The following is a 16,425-nucleotide window of genomic DNA, read 5'->3' as shown; positions in this document are numbered from 1 at the left end:
GCCAGTTTGCTGCGTTTGTTGCAAAAATCTGATATGGTTGCTTCTTTGCCGCCTCTTGAAGCACCTGTCAAACATGTTTGTGAAGGCTGTATTTTGGGTAAGATGCAGCGTTCTAAATTTCCAAAGGATGGTTCAGTTCGGGCCACATGCAGGTTGCAGTTTGTGCATAGTGATGTTTGTGGGCCCATGCAAACTCCGTCCTTGGGCAATTACCTGTACTTCGTGACTTTCATAGATGATTACTCCAGGCATGCATGGGTATTTCCGCTTAAAGCAAAGTCTGAAGTTTTTATGTGCTTCAAACAATTTCTGGCTATGGCTGAAAATGTCTCGAAATGTACTATGGGCACCCTCCGTTCCGATCGAGGGGGGGAGTATATGTCTCATGAATTTAATGCATTTCTGGCTAGTCGTGGGATAAAACACCAATGTACAGTGCCTTATACACCTCAGCAAAATGGTGTTGCTGAGAGGAAAAACAGGTCACTGACGAAAATGGCACGATGTATGGTCAAAAGTCAAAGCTTTGCCGCATTCTTTTTGGCTTGAGGCCATTATGTGTGCCACTTATGTACTTAACAGGTGTCCTACGAAAGCTTTGCAGTCTATTACTCCATATGAAGCATGGCATGATAGAAACCTTCTATGGAGCACATGCGTGTTTTTGGCTGTTTGGCATATGCTTTGGTGCCACAAGTGCAGAGCAAAAAATTGGATGATAAGGCTGTCAAATGTATTTTTGTTGGTTATAGTGCTAAAAGCAAAGGTTACAGGTTGTATCATCCGCAAACAAAACGTATTCTGGTTTCTCGGGATGTAGTGTTTGTGGAAGATTCTGTTCAGCCCTTGCTGTCATGTAATAGAGACAGTAATGTAAGCTCACAGGACATTTATGACACTTTGTTGCCTCTTTTCAGTGGTGGAAATACGAATGTAAGTTCCAATGAGGCAAATGTACAGCCTATGGGGGTTTCTGAAAATGTTCTAGATCAGCCTATTACTGATGTAGATGTACATGATGTACTTGATGAGGAAAGGGCTGAAAATGAGCAGGCTAGAGGTATGCCAAAATGGCTGGTGCACACCTTGCGTGACAGTAAATTGGATGCACCTTTGTCTAGTCGTACTTGTTCAGGCTCTCGCCATGCATCTTATGCATCAGATTGTTATACTTTGGCTGTGTCTAGCTTACATGATGTTGAGGAGCCTCTGACTTTTGATGAAGCACAAAATTCAGAAAATTGGATGACTGCCATGCAATCAGATTATGATGCACTTATAGAAAATGACACATGGACTTTATGTGATTTGCCTCCTGGCAAAAAGGCCATTGGTACGAAGTGGGTTTCCAAGTTGAAACGCAAGCCGGATGGTGAGATCGATCGCCATAAGGCTCGACTTGTTGCAAAGGGTTATGCACAACAAAAAGGCATAGATTATGAAGAGACTTTTGCTCCCACTTGTCGTATGACTACTGTGCGTTTTCTATGTGCATTGGCAGCTCATTTTGGTTGGGATGTACATCAATCAGACATTGTTACTGCTTTCTTGAATGGTGACATATTTGAGGAAGTTTATGTAACGCAGCCTCGCGGTTTTGTCATAAAAGGACAAGAGGACAAAGTGTGCAAATGTAACAAGGCTTTGTATGGGTTGAAGCAAACTCCTCGTGCTTGGTATGAGAAAGCTGACACTCATTTGGTCAAACAAGGCTTTCGTAATAGTCCAACAGAAAGCACATTGTATGTAAAGCGTGAGGGTGATGTACTTCTCATTGTGGTTCTTTATGTTGATGATTTGCTGATCATTGGACCAAATGAGAGACATATTGCTGAATTTAAGGTTGATTTGAATGCTACTTTCAAGATGAAAGATTTGGGGCTGTTGCATCATTATTTGGGTATACAATTTAAGCGGTGTGATGGTGGTATTGCCTTGTGTTAGAAAAGTTACATAGAGACATTGCTATGTAAGTTTGGACTTGAGGATTGCAAACCTATTGCCACTCCCATGGAAACAGGTTTGAAGTTGAGTCTACATGATGCTGGTGATCCTGCTGATGTCACTCTTTACCAAACTACTGTTGGCTGCCTCATTTATGTATGCAACACGAGGCCGGATATTCAGTTTGCAGTCTCACAGGTCAGCAGATTTATGCATAGCCCAGGGTCTAAGCATTGGCAGGCTGTCAAGAGGATTTTCCGCTACCTTAGTGGCACTTTACATCTTGGCTTGTTTTATCCCAAGGGGGGATCATTGCCGCCAGACTTACATGCTTTTTCGGACTCAGATTGGGCTGGTTGTTTTGACACGCGAGTGTCCACAAGTGGTTTTTGTTTCATGCTTGGCAGTTCATGTATATCATGGTTGAGCAAGAAGCAACCTACTGTGGCCACTTCGAGTTGTGAGGCTGAGTACAGGGCAGTCTTCACAGCTACGGTTGAGTGTGTATGGCTCAGACGCCTTATGGTTGATTTGGGTGTTGGACAGGACACTGCCAACACTATCTACACTAACAGTCAGAGCGCATTGGCAGTTGCGAGGAACCCAGTTTTTCATGCTCGCACAAAGCACATTGAGGTGCATTACCACTATGTCAGGGAGAGGCTCTCAGCAGGAGAGATCAGCTTGGCTTATGTGCCAACACAGGACAACCTTGCAGATCTTTTCACAAAGGCATTGTCTCGTGAGAAGCTTGAAGATTTCCGCGAATCTTTGGGCTTACTCCCCTTTGTGGACTGATCCTGTCCTCAGGGCATGGCACTTCCCTTTACTCATGTGCCAGCTCTCGTTCACCGCATCACTCCAGGGGGGATTTGTTACCATATACATGTGGTAGTGATGTGTGTGAACACACTAGGACCGCCGGGGCATTTTTTTCCCTCTTTAGGAGGTTTTTTCCCCCGTGCATTGTATATACGCCCATCACTTTAGGGCTATCCATCTTTCCATTGCACACTAAGTAACACACTCTCTATTGTGTGCCTTGAGCTTCCTTCGTCTTCTCCAAGCTGTGTGTGTTTCTCTGCAACCCTAATTCCAACACTCTCATGAGTCTATTCACAAATATGTGGACAAGTTTTGGGATTTATATCTCAAGGCTACTGTCTTTCAAAAGATAGACTTCGCCGAACAAAAGCAACAATTCTGTGCGGGATTACTTGAAGAGATGGCCGAGTATGTCAACTCTCAATGGCCTAGTTCTATCAGCGAAGTAATCCACCATACCATGGTTGCTTCCCACATCAATTTCAATTTCCAACAAGGGGCTAGACGGAATGTCAAACCCATGGAAAACAAAGACAAAAATGATGCAAAGGGAAAAACCAATGCCCAAAATTCTTCCCAAGGCATTTCCTACAACAACAACAATAGGTCCAAGGAGAAAGGAGTTTACAAAGGTAAAAACAAACTCTCTCATGAAGAGCTTGAAGATTTTCGCAAGGACCATAAGTGTTTTAAGTGTGGGGAGCAAGGACATGGCTATCGTTCTTGCCCCAATAAAAATGCTCGCAATGAGACTCCTAGGGCTTCCACCATCGAAGCTCCAAAAGAGGATGCTCATTGCAAAGGATCATCTCTTTTCTATGCTTGGGGAAAGGTAAGGGAGCATGATGCCTTCATCTTGTTTGACCCTGGCTCTACTCACAACTTCATATCAACGGAGTTGGCCACCAAGTTGGGCATTCAAGCTTTTGAGATGGGAGATATTGTAACAGTTGACACAGCTTTCAAGGGACATCAAGCCTCCGTTACTCCCTTGATTGGGAAGTTGAGGCTTCATGTCCAAAGCAGAGTGTGAAGGTTAATTGGACGAGGCTGCCGGCAATGCTGTGGGGAAAATGGGTTCACTCCTACCATGCTTGGCCTCACATACTACTGCCACCTCGGATCCGGCTCCAATACTTTCCACCTTCGTCTTCCTCCCTGCCTGCTGTGCTGCGAGATTTTCAACCCTAGATCTCTCTCTCTCTCTCTCTCTCTCTCTCTCTCTCTCTCTCTCTCTCTCTCTCTCTTCGGGGTGCTCTATCACTACACACGTGCGCATGCGGTCGCATGTTGCGCCTCGACCCTCAAGGTTTTGCGATGATCGAACAGAGACTAGTCTTCTTCCTTTCGTCTCTTTTTTTATTGAATCGGTTATCATTGCTAGCTTGCTTTAGCGCTTCTCTCTCTCTCTCTCTCTAGCTAGTTGGTTCTAGGACGCATAGTTTCGCCTATGGGTGAGAGGGACATAGCCTCCCACTGTCAGCGTTGACACATCCATACGCGATGTGTAGTCCTAATGATGCAATACATGCATATAGCGTAGGGAAGGCTAGGACAACCAGGTTTGCTCATATTTCGTCAGCGTTCGGGTTTTTCATGTACAACCTACTAGTGTTGAGGTCCGATCTAGTAGTTGCCGTGGGAGCATTTTAAGTAGGGATTGTCAGTCATATGATGACTTACACTAGCACGATGCATAGTGGAGTTTTGTAGACCATACAGAGTTGTTTGCGAGATTTACATGTAGGCTCTAGCGTGGATACGCACGCTCGCCTATCACTAGAGCCAATACGGCTGCATGTAGGCTCTAGCGTGGATACGCACGCTCGCCTATCACTAGAGCCGATACGGCTGCATGTAGATCTACTTAGCGAGATAGTGGGCATAGGTTGAGAGAGTCTCTCACCTGTTTTCTTGTACATAATAGTAGCTTTGCTAGTAGGACCCACTTATCGACACATTCGCCTTTAAGTGGGAGATTCTTGGGATAAACGTGTCTGTGCCTTGCGCGACCGCCAAAGCTATGGGCGCCGCCCATACCACTGACAACCTTATTGTGTGTACACATATACAACAATAAGGAGTAGCTCATTGTTAGCCCTACTCCACCCACATAACATCTACTCTCTCCCTCTCCTCTTCTTGCACGCACATGCCCCATCCGCACCGCGCACGCACGCATCCGCACATACGCATTCTTCGGTGAGAAAAGCTCATTGAGATGAAAAAGCGCTTTGCAAGAATTTCTTGCCTCATAAAAACCCCCAAAGAGTACTAGGGAGGAAAAGCTTGATAAGAGCTCTTTGTGATGAGCCTAAGCATGAGTATATGGCTACCATGAAGCTTGTGCTTTTAACACGCGCAGACACACAAGACACACAGAGAGAGAGAGAGAGAGAGAGAGAGAGAGAGAGAGAGAGAGAGAGAGAGAGAGAGCTTCAAATCCTACAAAAATGCCAAAAACAATACTCTTTCTAGGGAAAGGTTTGCCTTTTATCTCTTTTTGCCCTCTTTCTCATCATTTCTTTCCTCTTTTTTGTCAATTATCGGTCCCTAGGATTGCTCCTCATGCTAATTCTTGAAGAAATGAACAACCAATCTTGATGGGAGTTTTCGGTTGTTTCAGGTTTACAACGAGGTCCATAGATCCAGTAAACTTAGTGAAAAAACTTGCAAGGCCTTCTAATTCAATGTGGCTAGCCCGTTTGACAACAGTTGTTAGGGGAGGCAAGGTGTGTAGCGATACCGTTGCTCCGTGACAGTCTTGTAGACTCTTTGATAGTCTGGTACGTGGACCCTCGTGTGTGAATAGTGGTGATTTTAGGTGAAGGCATTCTATTAGCACATCCCAAAATGCAACCACACCGCCTTCTAATTGCATGCTTCTTGTGTCCCTCTTAGTACACTCGAAACGCTGATCCCTACGTCCTTATCTATACAATGTATAAAGGGGAAAGAGAATCTGACAGTCCCTCCCCCACGTGTCCTCATTTCTTGCATTTGGACACCTTCAACCGATGCGCACTGGCAGTCCAACTAGACAATGACACACACACACACATACACGTGTAGATAGAGAGAGAGAGAGAGAGAGGGGGGGGGGGGGGGGGGGGGGGGGGGGGGGGGGGAGGGGACACATCCCTCCTAGTTTGTAATGTAGGTGAGGGATTATATACAAGTACCCTAGAATCCTAGATCATATCGTTTTGCATATTAACTCTCATTTAGGTCTTGTGGAAATGGCACATGAATAGCATAAATATGAAGGGAAGTGGACTTTGTCCTCTTGTGAGTGTATGTAGGTAAGGTACAAAAGCAGAGTGTGAAGGTTAATTGGACGAGGCTGCCGGCAATGCTGTGGGGAAAATGGCTTCACTCCTACCATGCTTGGCCTCGCATACTACTGCCACCTCGGATCCGGCTCCAGTTCCTTCGTCTTCCTCCCTCCCTGCTGCTGCGGAATTTTCAACCCTAGATCTCTCTCCCTCGTCGGGCCGCTTTATTAAACAATTTTCAATTTCAACACCTAGCGCAATACTCTCTCTCTCTCTCTCTCACACACACACACACACACACATTCCCTACACACGTGCGCACGCTGCGCCTCGACCCTCAAGGTTTTGCGGTGATCGAACAGAGACTAGCCTTCTTCCTTTCCTCTCTTTTCTGATTGAATCGGTTATCATTGCTAGCTTGCTTTAGCGCTTCTCTCTCTCTCTCTCTCTCTCTCTCTCTCACACACACACACACACACACACACACACACACACCCACCTTGTCTCTCAAGCACATGCTCACACAGACACTTTCAACACTCATTCACTCTCGCACACACAGGGGAGTTTCAGTCATCTCCGTGAAATCCCTAATTCTTCGTGATCAGACTTGACATTATGGTGAACTTGTACAAGGCATAGGTTTTGATCAGGTCGAGCTGCGTTTTTGCATAACCCCAATTTTCCTTGCTCTGAATCCTTGAATACGAAACTGGCGAATTCTATGGGCTCACGTTAGCCAGCCAAAATGGCCTTGAATCTGCTGTGCGTACGCTACATACCACGCATTGCGAACCCCATTTTATGTCTTGCTGGGCCGTAAATTTTTGCTTTGATGGAAGAGCCGAGGAGCTGGTTTCAAAGGTTTCAGCAAAGATCGAAGGGAGTATCCGGTAAGAAAAAGGATGCCCAGGGATCAGACCATTTACGTGATGGCTTTAGTGCAAATGGGAAGGCTGAGGTTGCTGAGGAGGTGCTCTCCAACGTCACCAAACAGAAGGTTGCTGCAGCAAAACAGCACATTGAGAACCACTATAAGTCTCAAATGAAGATTTTGCAGGAACGGAAGGAAAGGTGCATAGTTTTCCATTTTGTCACATATCTGCTTTTGATGGAGCTCTTCATGTAGCAGTAAATTTGCTACGAATCGTGCCTGGCAGTCTCTCCGTGATTGCTATCTTGAGAGTTACTCTTGAGGGTTTGGATGCTCACGAAAGGCAACTAAAGTTTTAATCATAGTGATATAAGAGGTGACTTGTGTTTAATTCTTGCTTCATATCATGGAAGAAGGTTTCCCACACTGACCCTTAGATGATACTTGCTGTGGGTGTGCTTGTATTGATACGGTATAGCCTTGTTAGACTCACCATGCCCAATATGCTTGTGTATCGATTGATGCTATATGCACCTGTTTTATAATTTTTAGGTGGCCATTTTGGGGTGGTTGGACCTTGGCTAGCAGGAGCTTTGACAATTCAGCATACTCTCTAACATTGCAAGGTGTAATGGTGCTAGGCTTCATTGTGGTTTGAGTCTACCCTCTTACATTTCAGTCTGGTGGTGGCTCTAGTACTCTTAGGAGCAGTGAGGTCTGTTTTGTGGTTGTGCCCGGCCGTATTTGAGGTAGACTATTTGAGGGAGACGTACCTTTTCTCGGCGATGCACTCCACGGTGTTGCCCACCCAATAGGTTGGCATGAGGCGGGACCGCGTTCCTAGGATTCCCGGGGTCAGATTTCCTGGGGTCAGATTCTCAAGTGTTTTGCAGTTCTGATACTGAATATGTGTCCCAGGTAAAGGCTCTCCCTCCCTCCAAAGTAAAAGGAACCTTGAGCACTCACTAGTCACTCATCTTGCAATGACCAAAACTGTGAGAGAGAGAGAGAGAGAGAGAGAGAGAGAGAGAGAGAGAGAGAGATTTTATTTACGTCTTCAAAAGGCCAAAGAAAACTGGCTTATGAGACAAATCCATGTACAAAAATGTGGATATCCTCTGGATATCTGGTATGTGCAAAATGACCGGGTAATAACGGCATCCGGTGCACAAAGTGTAGTGTGGTAAGTGACCAGGTAATAACAAAGAATCCGGTGTGTAGATGTGGGGGTGACCGGGTAATAACAAAACATCCGGTGTACATAGAGGCATGTATGTGTGGAGAGAGAGAGAGAGAGAGAGAGAGAGGACACCAAATGGGGTCCCAAACCCCCCTCCAAACGCTGATGTTTGTTGGCAAAAATGCCAGGCTTTTGCTTCTAGAGAAAACGTTGGAGAACCTGAGGGTGCTGTTGATCTGCTAGGTGCTTGCCCTCCTCGTGTCTTTGCTTCTTTTGCTTCTTGCTAGCGCCCCTTGGTTGACATATATAGGTGCAAAATTTGGGTCAAGAAGTAGCAGATGAGGCTCCATGATTCTGGAAAAACGATAATTTGTTATTAATTAATTGACTTATAAGATGTGGTTCCCACCAAAGTTACACGGAACGGAAACGGGGAATGGGAATGGGGGGGCTCTGGGACGTTTTTGAAACGAGGGGTCCTCGGGATGACGGAACGGGAACGGGGGCCAAAATGGTAAACTTACAATATGCTTAAATTAAGTTAAATTCAACCTATTGTTAGTAGAGAGCCACACACACCCATTAGTCGAAGTAAAATCTTATGTAGACATGCTTTTCAATAATGGTTAAGGCTTACACGAGGGAGGGATGCCAGATGGAGCTTAACACTCCTTTAGGGAGGGATGGAGCTTGAGCCTCGCGGCTTGACTTCAATTAAGGCTTGCAGCCTTGAGGCCCGAGGGAGAGGGTGAGGTAGAGAGCTTGATATAGGAGAGGATGTAAATAACATCCCCCAAAAAGTTCAAAGGACCTGTCCCAAACAACCATATTTCCAAACTTTGGCGTTCCGGATTTGCTGTTTCGCGTTCCACTTGTTGTTTTGGCCATTGAGGGCCCCGTTCCGGTTATGCCTAGGAAGGGAACGTCGTTTCGTTCCCGTTCCCGTTCCTGTTCGACGTTCCCTTCCCGTTCCCATTTCCGTTTCCGTTTCGAGGAGGCACTGGGCTTGGGAACGCATTCCGGGAACGGGAGGGCCCTGTTCCGCCCGTTCCCTGTTACTTTGGTCCCACGCGCGATCAGAAAACTGGGTTCATGCGGTGGAAAGTTCTCATGCTTGGTACTGGGTACTGATGCTAATGATCCTGGGTTGTGCAATCAGAGGGTATCAGCTACTCTAAGTGCCTGGACATTCATGGCCTGCGTACAGGCTCACACGGGTGCCAGAACACTTCCTATGCTACCTAAACCCTAGATGTAGGAATAGCTTGTCCACATGCACATAGGGTTAGATGTGCACGTGACATGACTATTCAATGATTCATATGTGTTTGTTCGTCTCCTGTATATATAAGGAGCCTATTGTAACACAATTTCATTTCGTTATCCAATCAACTCAATAGTTCATCTGAGTTTTGAGTGTCTAGGCTTGGGGCAGCACTTCTTGGAGGCTGGTGTTTTAGTGAATCTCGGGGCTACCCTACGACGAGACTTTTCGGCAAGCCTCCGCATCTCATTTTGGCCTTGTTCTACTGCTTCGGTTGCTACCAAGTTGCACATTACATGGGCTGATTTTTGGCCATCAGTGTTTCCTTGGTCATGGACGAGGCAACCCGCCACTCGGTGGCTCCTTTCCTATGGCAACTTTGCCACTTCGACTGCGGGCTCGTCTTTTAGTTTCTTGTCCACATGGGGTCAGATAATTCCCTTCCTTTCTATTGCATCTTGGGGCGAGAGAGGGCATCTCTTCCGAGGTTTTGGGTAAGCCCTTTGCGGATCAAGAATACGCTCGGGTGGGCAGCGGCAGCGTATCGGATATAGCCTTTGGACATCCGTCTATACAGGTTCTATGAACAATTTGACGACGACCACGGAAATATGGTGGTTGTTTTTGAGCTTTACGCCAGGTTTTCTCTGTTTTAAGCCTTTCGACGGTTGTGCACATAGAGATTAATGCATTTTGGACCTGTGCAATGCTCTGGTACGTTTCGGGAGCGGATGAGCATGCTGATTTTCGCTGCACAGCAGCATTTTCAGCCCCTCACAGGTGTGTATTTGGGTGGACAGCAGGCTGAAAGCTTGCCCCCTTGTCTCTGCTACAGTTACCCACTAACAAGACATCATTCGGTGGTGGTTTGTGCGGTCTATTTGTGACTACTTCAGCTTGCGGTATCCTCGACATCGCTTGATCATTTCTTTTGGGCATGAGATCCATGGGGAACCTTTCCTTTGAGTTCGACATCGGCAGTTGTGAATCTAGAGGGGTAACGCTTTGTGATTTGATGGGTACATACCATGTGAGAGGGCCGTGCTAACGGCATATGGGAACCTCAACTTTCCAAAGAAGACACCACCATCCGCTAGCGGATAGACGTACCATTGGACGTTGGTAGGACAGATACACTGCCTATGAAGGAGCACTCTCTTGACCTTTACCAACGTTTGGAGTGTTGCTTCAGTGCCTTGGACTTCCTTAGGGAGTTTACCCACAAGATGCAACAGATCATACAGTTTTCGACTACGTAGTTGGCAGTGCAGTGGTTCTCTTTCCTGCCATCCACAAACTTGCCTACAAGTCCAAGTTTTGCAAGTTAAAACACAAACTCGATATGAATCTCTCAGCTCGACAGGAGGATAGTCACTTTGACTTGCGGTCTTGTGACATTGTCGACGTGGATTGTGCTTTGGTTGACACTGGAGGGCATGAGGCAGGAGATGCAGTCATTATAGTGTAGACATATTTGGTGTGGCTACCCTTTTTCTTAGATGACGACTTCGGGAATGGACGCAGACATCTTGGTCTGGCCATCCCTCTTTTTAGAGAGCGACCATAAGGGAGATTGCTAAGTCTCACTTGGAGGTCACTCTAGGACACCATCTGGTTGTTGGTTGTGCAGTTTAGCAGTGATTGCTCTAGCACACGGTAGCTGTAGACTTCTTAGTCTGACCCTCCTAGAGTTTTGGTGGATTGGCTGCTTGCCCATGTTCGGTTGCAGTTGCTTCCACAAATCTTCATTGGATGATTGTCCACAAATCTTCATTGGATGAGTGTCCACAAATCTTCATCGGCTGGCCGCTGGGTTGGACATTTGCAGGCCTATTGGCACTCCTTTACGTCAGAATCTGTATGTTGAGTCTATGACAGGAGTTGTTTCTAAACACAATTCGGGACATCTCTTGTGTTCCCTACATTGCTCGGGATGTCATTTACTTTACAGCTAGAGTTCTCCATTGTGCTCCTATCTCGTGGAGTATTGTCCTCTTGTGACATCATAGCAGACGTCTTCATTCGAGGCATTACATCTTTGACATTTGGTAGTTTGTTTAGCATCAAGTGCTGAGAGGGGGTGTTAAGAGTTACACCACTCTGTTGCTTCATTTAGGATTAGGACGTGCTTGTATGGCTAGTGTTTGCCACCCATGTGCATGACATCTAGATGCGTCGGAGCTTGGGCACATTGGCTGGTCGGACAATCTTGGTCCATGTGCCTTGTTTTAGGGTTTTTTCCGTCGTCTCCAATGTTGGGTCGTGGGGGCATTTTGAAGGTTGGTCTACCTGGGTCTGTGCACCTATATAGGTGGCCCCTCCCCTGCCTTTCTATCTATTATATCTGTTGCAGGGCGCTCCCAGAGGGGGTTCACCCTCCCTATTGATCACATCGGGCTGAGTGCTTCTCCAGCTCGGCCCACACTCATTTGGCCACTACCGGCACTCTCATCGACCGAGCACTGGAGCTACGGAGATCCAGACGGCCACGATTGAGGAGAGGGGCTACACAGCATCGACAGAGACTACAGCAGAGGATTCGAGCCATACTCTCTCGATATCCAGAGTGCAGATGAGAATGGATTCTAGTAGTAGTATCTAGTTCTTTTGTACCCAGACATGGTATTAGATTCACCATTTTGTAACAGATTGGTCTCATAGGTCATTTTGGCCTTTTGAAGACGTTAATATAACATTTCATTTCATTTCATTTCATTTCTCTCTCCGTGCTCGTCCACTCTCACATGGCGCAGGTGTTCGCAGAATTGTGCTCACACAGACGCTGGTTGATGGTGTAGCAGCTGCTCCATGTTTCTTTCGCTTTTAAAATTGTTTCTTGCACTGGTAGTTAAAGATGAGGCCTTAGTGCTAGTTGTAACTCAGGTTCTTAGAGGGGGCTCCTTGCGCAAAGTTGTACACTTGCCTTGAGCATATTAAAATAAGGAATACTGCCAGGAGCGCATATTTGGGGGCCAATAATCTCTGAGGGAAACTCCGCCTCTTGTGTGCAGCATGATCTTCTACAGAATTCAGTTTTCAAGCGTGTGAACAGTCGCTTATCGGTCTTGTGCAAGTCTCATTAGTGATTTCATCCCTGGCATGCGGTGTTGGCCGGTTACATGTGCACTCTGACATCCAGTAAAATTCTGCAGTTCTTATAATGGGTCTACAAAGTGTGTTTTTTGTTTGGAGTTTAGTATGTGGCTTCACTGGGAACTTCTTGAATCACTAAGGTTAATGTGCTAAGTGTAAGGTAACAAGTGACATTCTTGAACGAAGGTTAACGTGCCGAATTTAAGCTGACGATTGACTTTCTAGTGTGTACCAACTGAAAGGTAAATGAAAGGAAGCAAGGCTCATCCTTCAAAAGATTGATTGCCACCGGCATGCAGCTACTAGTAGAGGCCAGGGAGTTTTGAGTGACTTGTTGCAGCTCATCTTTAAGGATGGGCAGGGAGAGGGAAACACAATGGTCTACTCTTCTTTTTGGGAGGTCTAAAGTTGAGAGATTCTAATAGGTTCTGTGTTGAAAGTTGAAAGAGCCTGAAAGGCCGGATTTGATAATGAAGGCGACCATAGTCAAGCATAGTTACCTGCTGCTCTCAGCCTTAGTGACTCGGATTTTATTAATTATAGTCTTTCAGCCTGCATAGCTCTGTAAGTCTAGAGATGAAGTGGCCTACTTCTTTCAACTCTGGTCATTCACACGTGGATGGTTAAATGTTTACTTTGCCAATCATATTTTCTAGATTTATCTTCTTGGTCTCACTCTGATGCCAATCTATGTTTTGTACCTTCTTTTAGTTGAGCGACGTCCATTATAGTGTAGGCAGTGCTTTCCTGTGTTTCTCAGGTTGTAGATCTCCCTGGAAACAGGTTAATTGAGACAATCGTAGGCTGCTGTGAAAGGTTAAGCTACTTCAGTTGTCCTGTTTTCGTAAATGACAACCCGGTATGCTGCATGTTTGTGGATGGCAGTGCTTAGGTGGACCCTGACAAGAAGTGCATCTGTTTGCATCTCTTCTGTTTGCGAGTTTATATAAAGAGAGAGAGTGTAAAAGTTTCACATGTCCTAAACATAAGAATGTTTTTTGAGCATGTTGGAAATTTTTGGAACTATTACTGGGCAACAGCACGGAGTCTGTGTGTTGATTGCATTGTGTTTTTGGTGGACAATTTTTCCTGCTTCCCTTTTTGCAACAGAAATTTCATAAGCCCATTTTTTTGGCTCCTATGCTTCTTTCCTCTTATGCCTAAACAACTAGTTTAAATTTTAAGCAAGCTGTGATCCCACAACCCACATATTAATCAAATGTGCACTTCAAAACTTTCTGTATATATTTACCCTTGCTCCAGGGGCATAGCAAGTTGTCTTGATGCTCTCTTTTTTGTAACCTTTATAGTGCTTTTCAAGGTAGTAATGCTTGGAGTGTTGTGGATTGATTGTCTTTTTGTAGACGCAACATCTTGGAACAAAAACTTGCTCATGCCAATGTCACAGAGGAAGAGCAAAACAATTTATTGAAAGACCTTGACAGGAAAGAGACAGAATACATGCGCTTGCAGAGGCGAAAGATGGGTGTGGATGATTTTGATCTTTTGACAATAATTGGGCGAGGAGCATTTGGGGAGGTGTCTTTCTGTACCTTCATAAATCTCATCAAGCAGTGATTATTAATTAAGCTTTTTTTTGCTCTTATGGTGGATCCCTATGTTTTCCACCTGGTATTCCTATCATGATCTTTTGGGACCTTCTTTTCTTATTTGAGTTCTGCAGATTTCAATAGCCTGTTTTAAACTTTGATTGATTGACAATCATGATGGGATGGCTGCATCGGAGTGAGATCAGATCTTGAAAACTTCCTACTCAAAAAGTGATTGCTTTTTCTAGAGCTCTGCTTCCATTCAGCCTTGCCAATTTTAGTACCGATTTTGTGTAATCCAAAGTTAAGATCCTGTTCCTTGATGAGGTTTAAGGTGCATGCATGCTACCCACAAACTCATATATTGAAAGAATATCTTTTGTCGTTGATTCATGCATGCTAGGACAATTTGGACACAAAATGTATGTGAACTGTTATACATTTTCTACAGTTTAGTACGGGCTGACATATAATCACATGACTGGGGTGAGAGTCGTTGTAGTTTTAGAGGGGGAACTAGGTTAAATTCTGACCTAGATTGCATCTGGAGCAGAGTCAATTTAGATATGGGTTTGATATCTAGAAATCAGTAGGCATGTTGTTATCTGTTGGATTGCTTGAATTGTGTCATCTTAATTGATTTTTCTTTGTAAGGCCACAAGTAAATGTCTCAAATACTAAGTCAAATATATAAGATTAACTTTGAAAGATATATGAAGTCCTACTATTAACTCCTGATAAACATTTTACATGTTTTGAGGCTTTGCTTCTGGTATCTAGGTTCACTCTGACCACTTTGTCTTTCCTTTCTTTGCTCTCCCTCTTAAGAATTTCTCACATTTTTTGTGTGTAAGGCTTCTTTGCACTTTGGATTCTCTTTTTAGTTTATAGCTTATTCTATGGAATTAAGAAATCACACTTTTTTCGTATGTCTCCTGTTTTGCTAGCTTCTGAAGATTAAGAGTCGAGTCCTTCCCCTTTGTCTCTTTGTCCTTGGTGCAAATGTCGGTGAAGTTGTTACAAACATACTTGCAATCATGCAAGTAAGGTTGTTTAGTTATATTGTGTGTCTCTTGTGTTTGATTGAATTTTAAGTTATTGCTGGTGTTTATTTTTGTCTGAATTCCAGAAACTGTTAATTTTTGTTATGCTATATTCTATTTTGAAGTTTCTCTCCTTCATATTTGCATGTGTAACTTTTGATCGTGCGCCAACTGCAAGCGTTCTAGCCTCTTCTTGTAGTCCATATGTTTAGGGCCTTGTTACATTACTAAATATTCTGTGTGCTTAAGACATTTATGGCTCTCTTTCATTGTTCACTTGTGCGGAAGTTTTTTTGATGGTTATGCATGGAAGATTCTGAGGTTCTGGGTGTTTCTTGTCCGCTAAGGGTGAATGTCCAGGCTCTTAAGCACAGGTTTTGGTGAAGCGTGGATTCTCCATTTTTGAATCAAGGCTTCTGTGAACACCGTATCAATGTGAAGGGAAGACAATATGATTTGACTACCTTCCACACTCTTCCCAATAAGGGAGGACCATGTCTCTGGGCTCTTAGTGGCTGGAAAGATAGCTAGATGAGATGGAAGCCCTTAACAAAGACATACAGACAATTTTAAGGACACAGATTTGTATCACACGACCTAGAGCTTGAAAGGAATAAACTAAGAGACTCTATGCCCAGAAGAATGCAATGTATGAAATGCTGAGGGATGAAAAATATTCCAAGTTGAATGGACATGTGCAAGCTTTAGTAGGGCTGAATTGAAGGTTTCTATAATGCATATTGAGAGGAGTAAGGAAATGCAAATAGGATTGAGCAAGCATACTGTGTGAGTCGTTAGACAAGCCATGCATGAAACAAATCCTCCGCCCTCCCCTTGGATTGGGCCCATCTGTGACATGAACCAACTAAAGGACGAATGGGAGGGCTGCTCCCCACCAGATGGTCACATCTACGAGATATTAGTTGGTTCACACACACACACAAAAAAGAGAACCACCACCACACACACACACACCCCACTTCACTCCTCTCCTCACACACATGCAGGGTAGTTTTCGTATGACGTGCGGAATGTCTCGTTCCGTACGGCAGATCACGTCCCGTCCCGTTCGTTTAGTACGTTCCATATGGTCAGATTTTAAGTGGCTGTTTATAGCCGTTGGTAGTTCTTGACCCTTGACCAAGGGCCATTGAGGACAACTTTTGGGGCCGTTTTGGAGCGCCAATTCAAGCACTTAAGCCACATTGGATTCTATGCGCTAGGGCTCCACTTCTCTTATGCTCTCCCTCTCCAATCAAGAGTCATCATCCATGCTCTCCCTCTCTCATGCTCTAGCCTCTTCCTATTTAAGCAATGCCTCTCCATCTTGTTACAACATTTACAAGCTCTCAATGCTCCCATGTTTTAGCTCTCAAG

At 44.8% G+C, this 16,425-nt stretch overlaps 1 protein-coding gene across 2 annotated transcripts in view; it reads left to right on the top strand.

Moving 5' to 3' along the window:
- The first annotated feature begins 6,095 nt into the window (after positions 1 to 6,095).
- Positions 6,096 to 16,425, top strand: part of LOC147452809 (uncharacterized) — a 70,308-nt gene continuing 59,978 nt past the window's right edge. Inside the window, exons 1-2 of one of the 2 annotated variants that reach the window (XM_086518380.1) lie at positions 6,096 to 7,118; positions 13,820 to 13,994. In XM_086518380.1, the coding sequence (XP_086374506.1) occupies positions 6,880 to 7,118; positions 13,820 to 13,994 (414 nt within the window). In that variant the 5' untranslated portion in view covers positions 6,096 to 6,879. The remainder of the gene's footprint in view (positions 7,119 to 13,819; positions 13,995 to 16,425) is intronic. The other variant, XM_086518381.1, reaches the window with a different exon arrangement.

This window comes from Adiantum capillus-veneris, chromosome 8 (assembly GCF_014529385.1).
Source record: "Adiantum capillus-veneris isolate H3 chromosome 8, ASM1452938v2, whole genome shotgun sequence".
NCBI classification, from domain to species: Eukaryota; Viridiplantae; Streptophyta; class Polypodiopsida; order Polypodiales; family Pteridaceae; genus Adiantum; species Adiantum capillus-veneris.
This window is presented reverse-complemented; position numbering and strand designations above follow the sequence as displayed.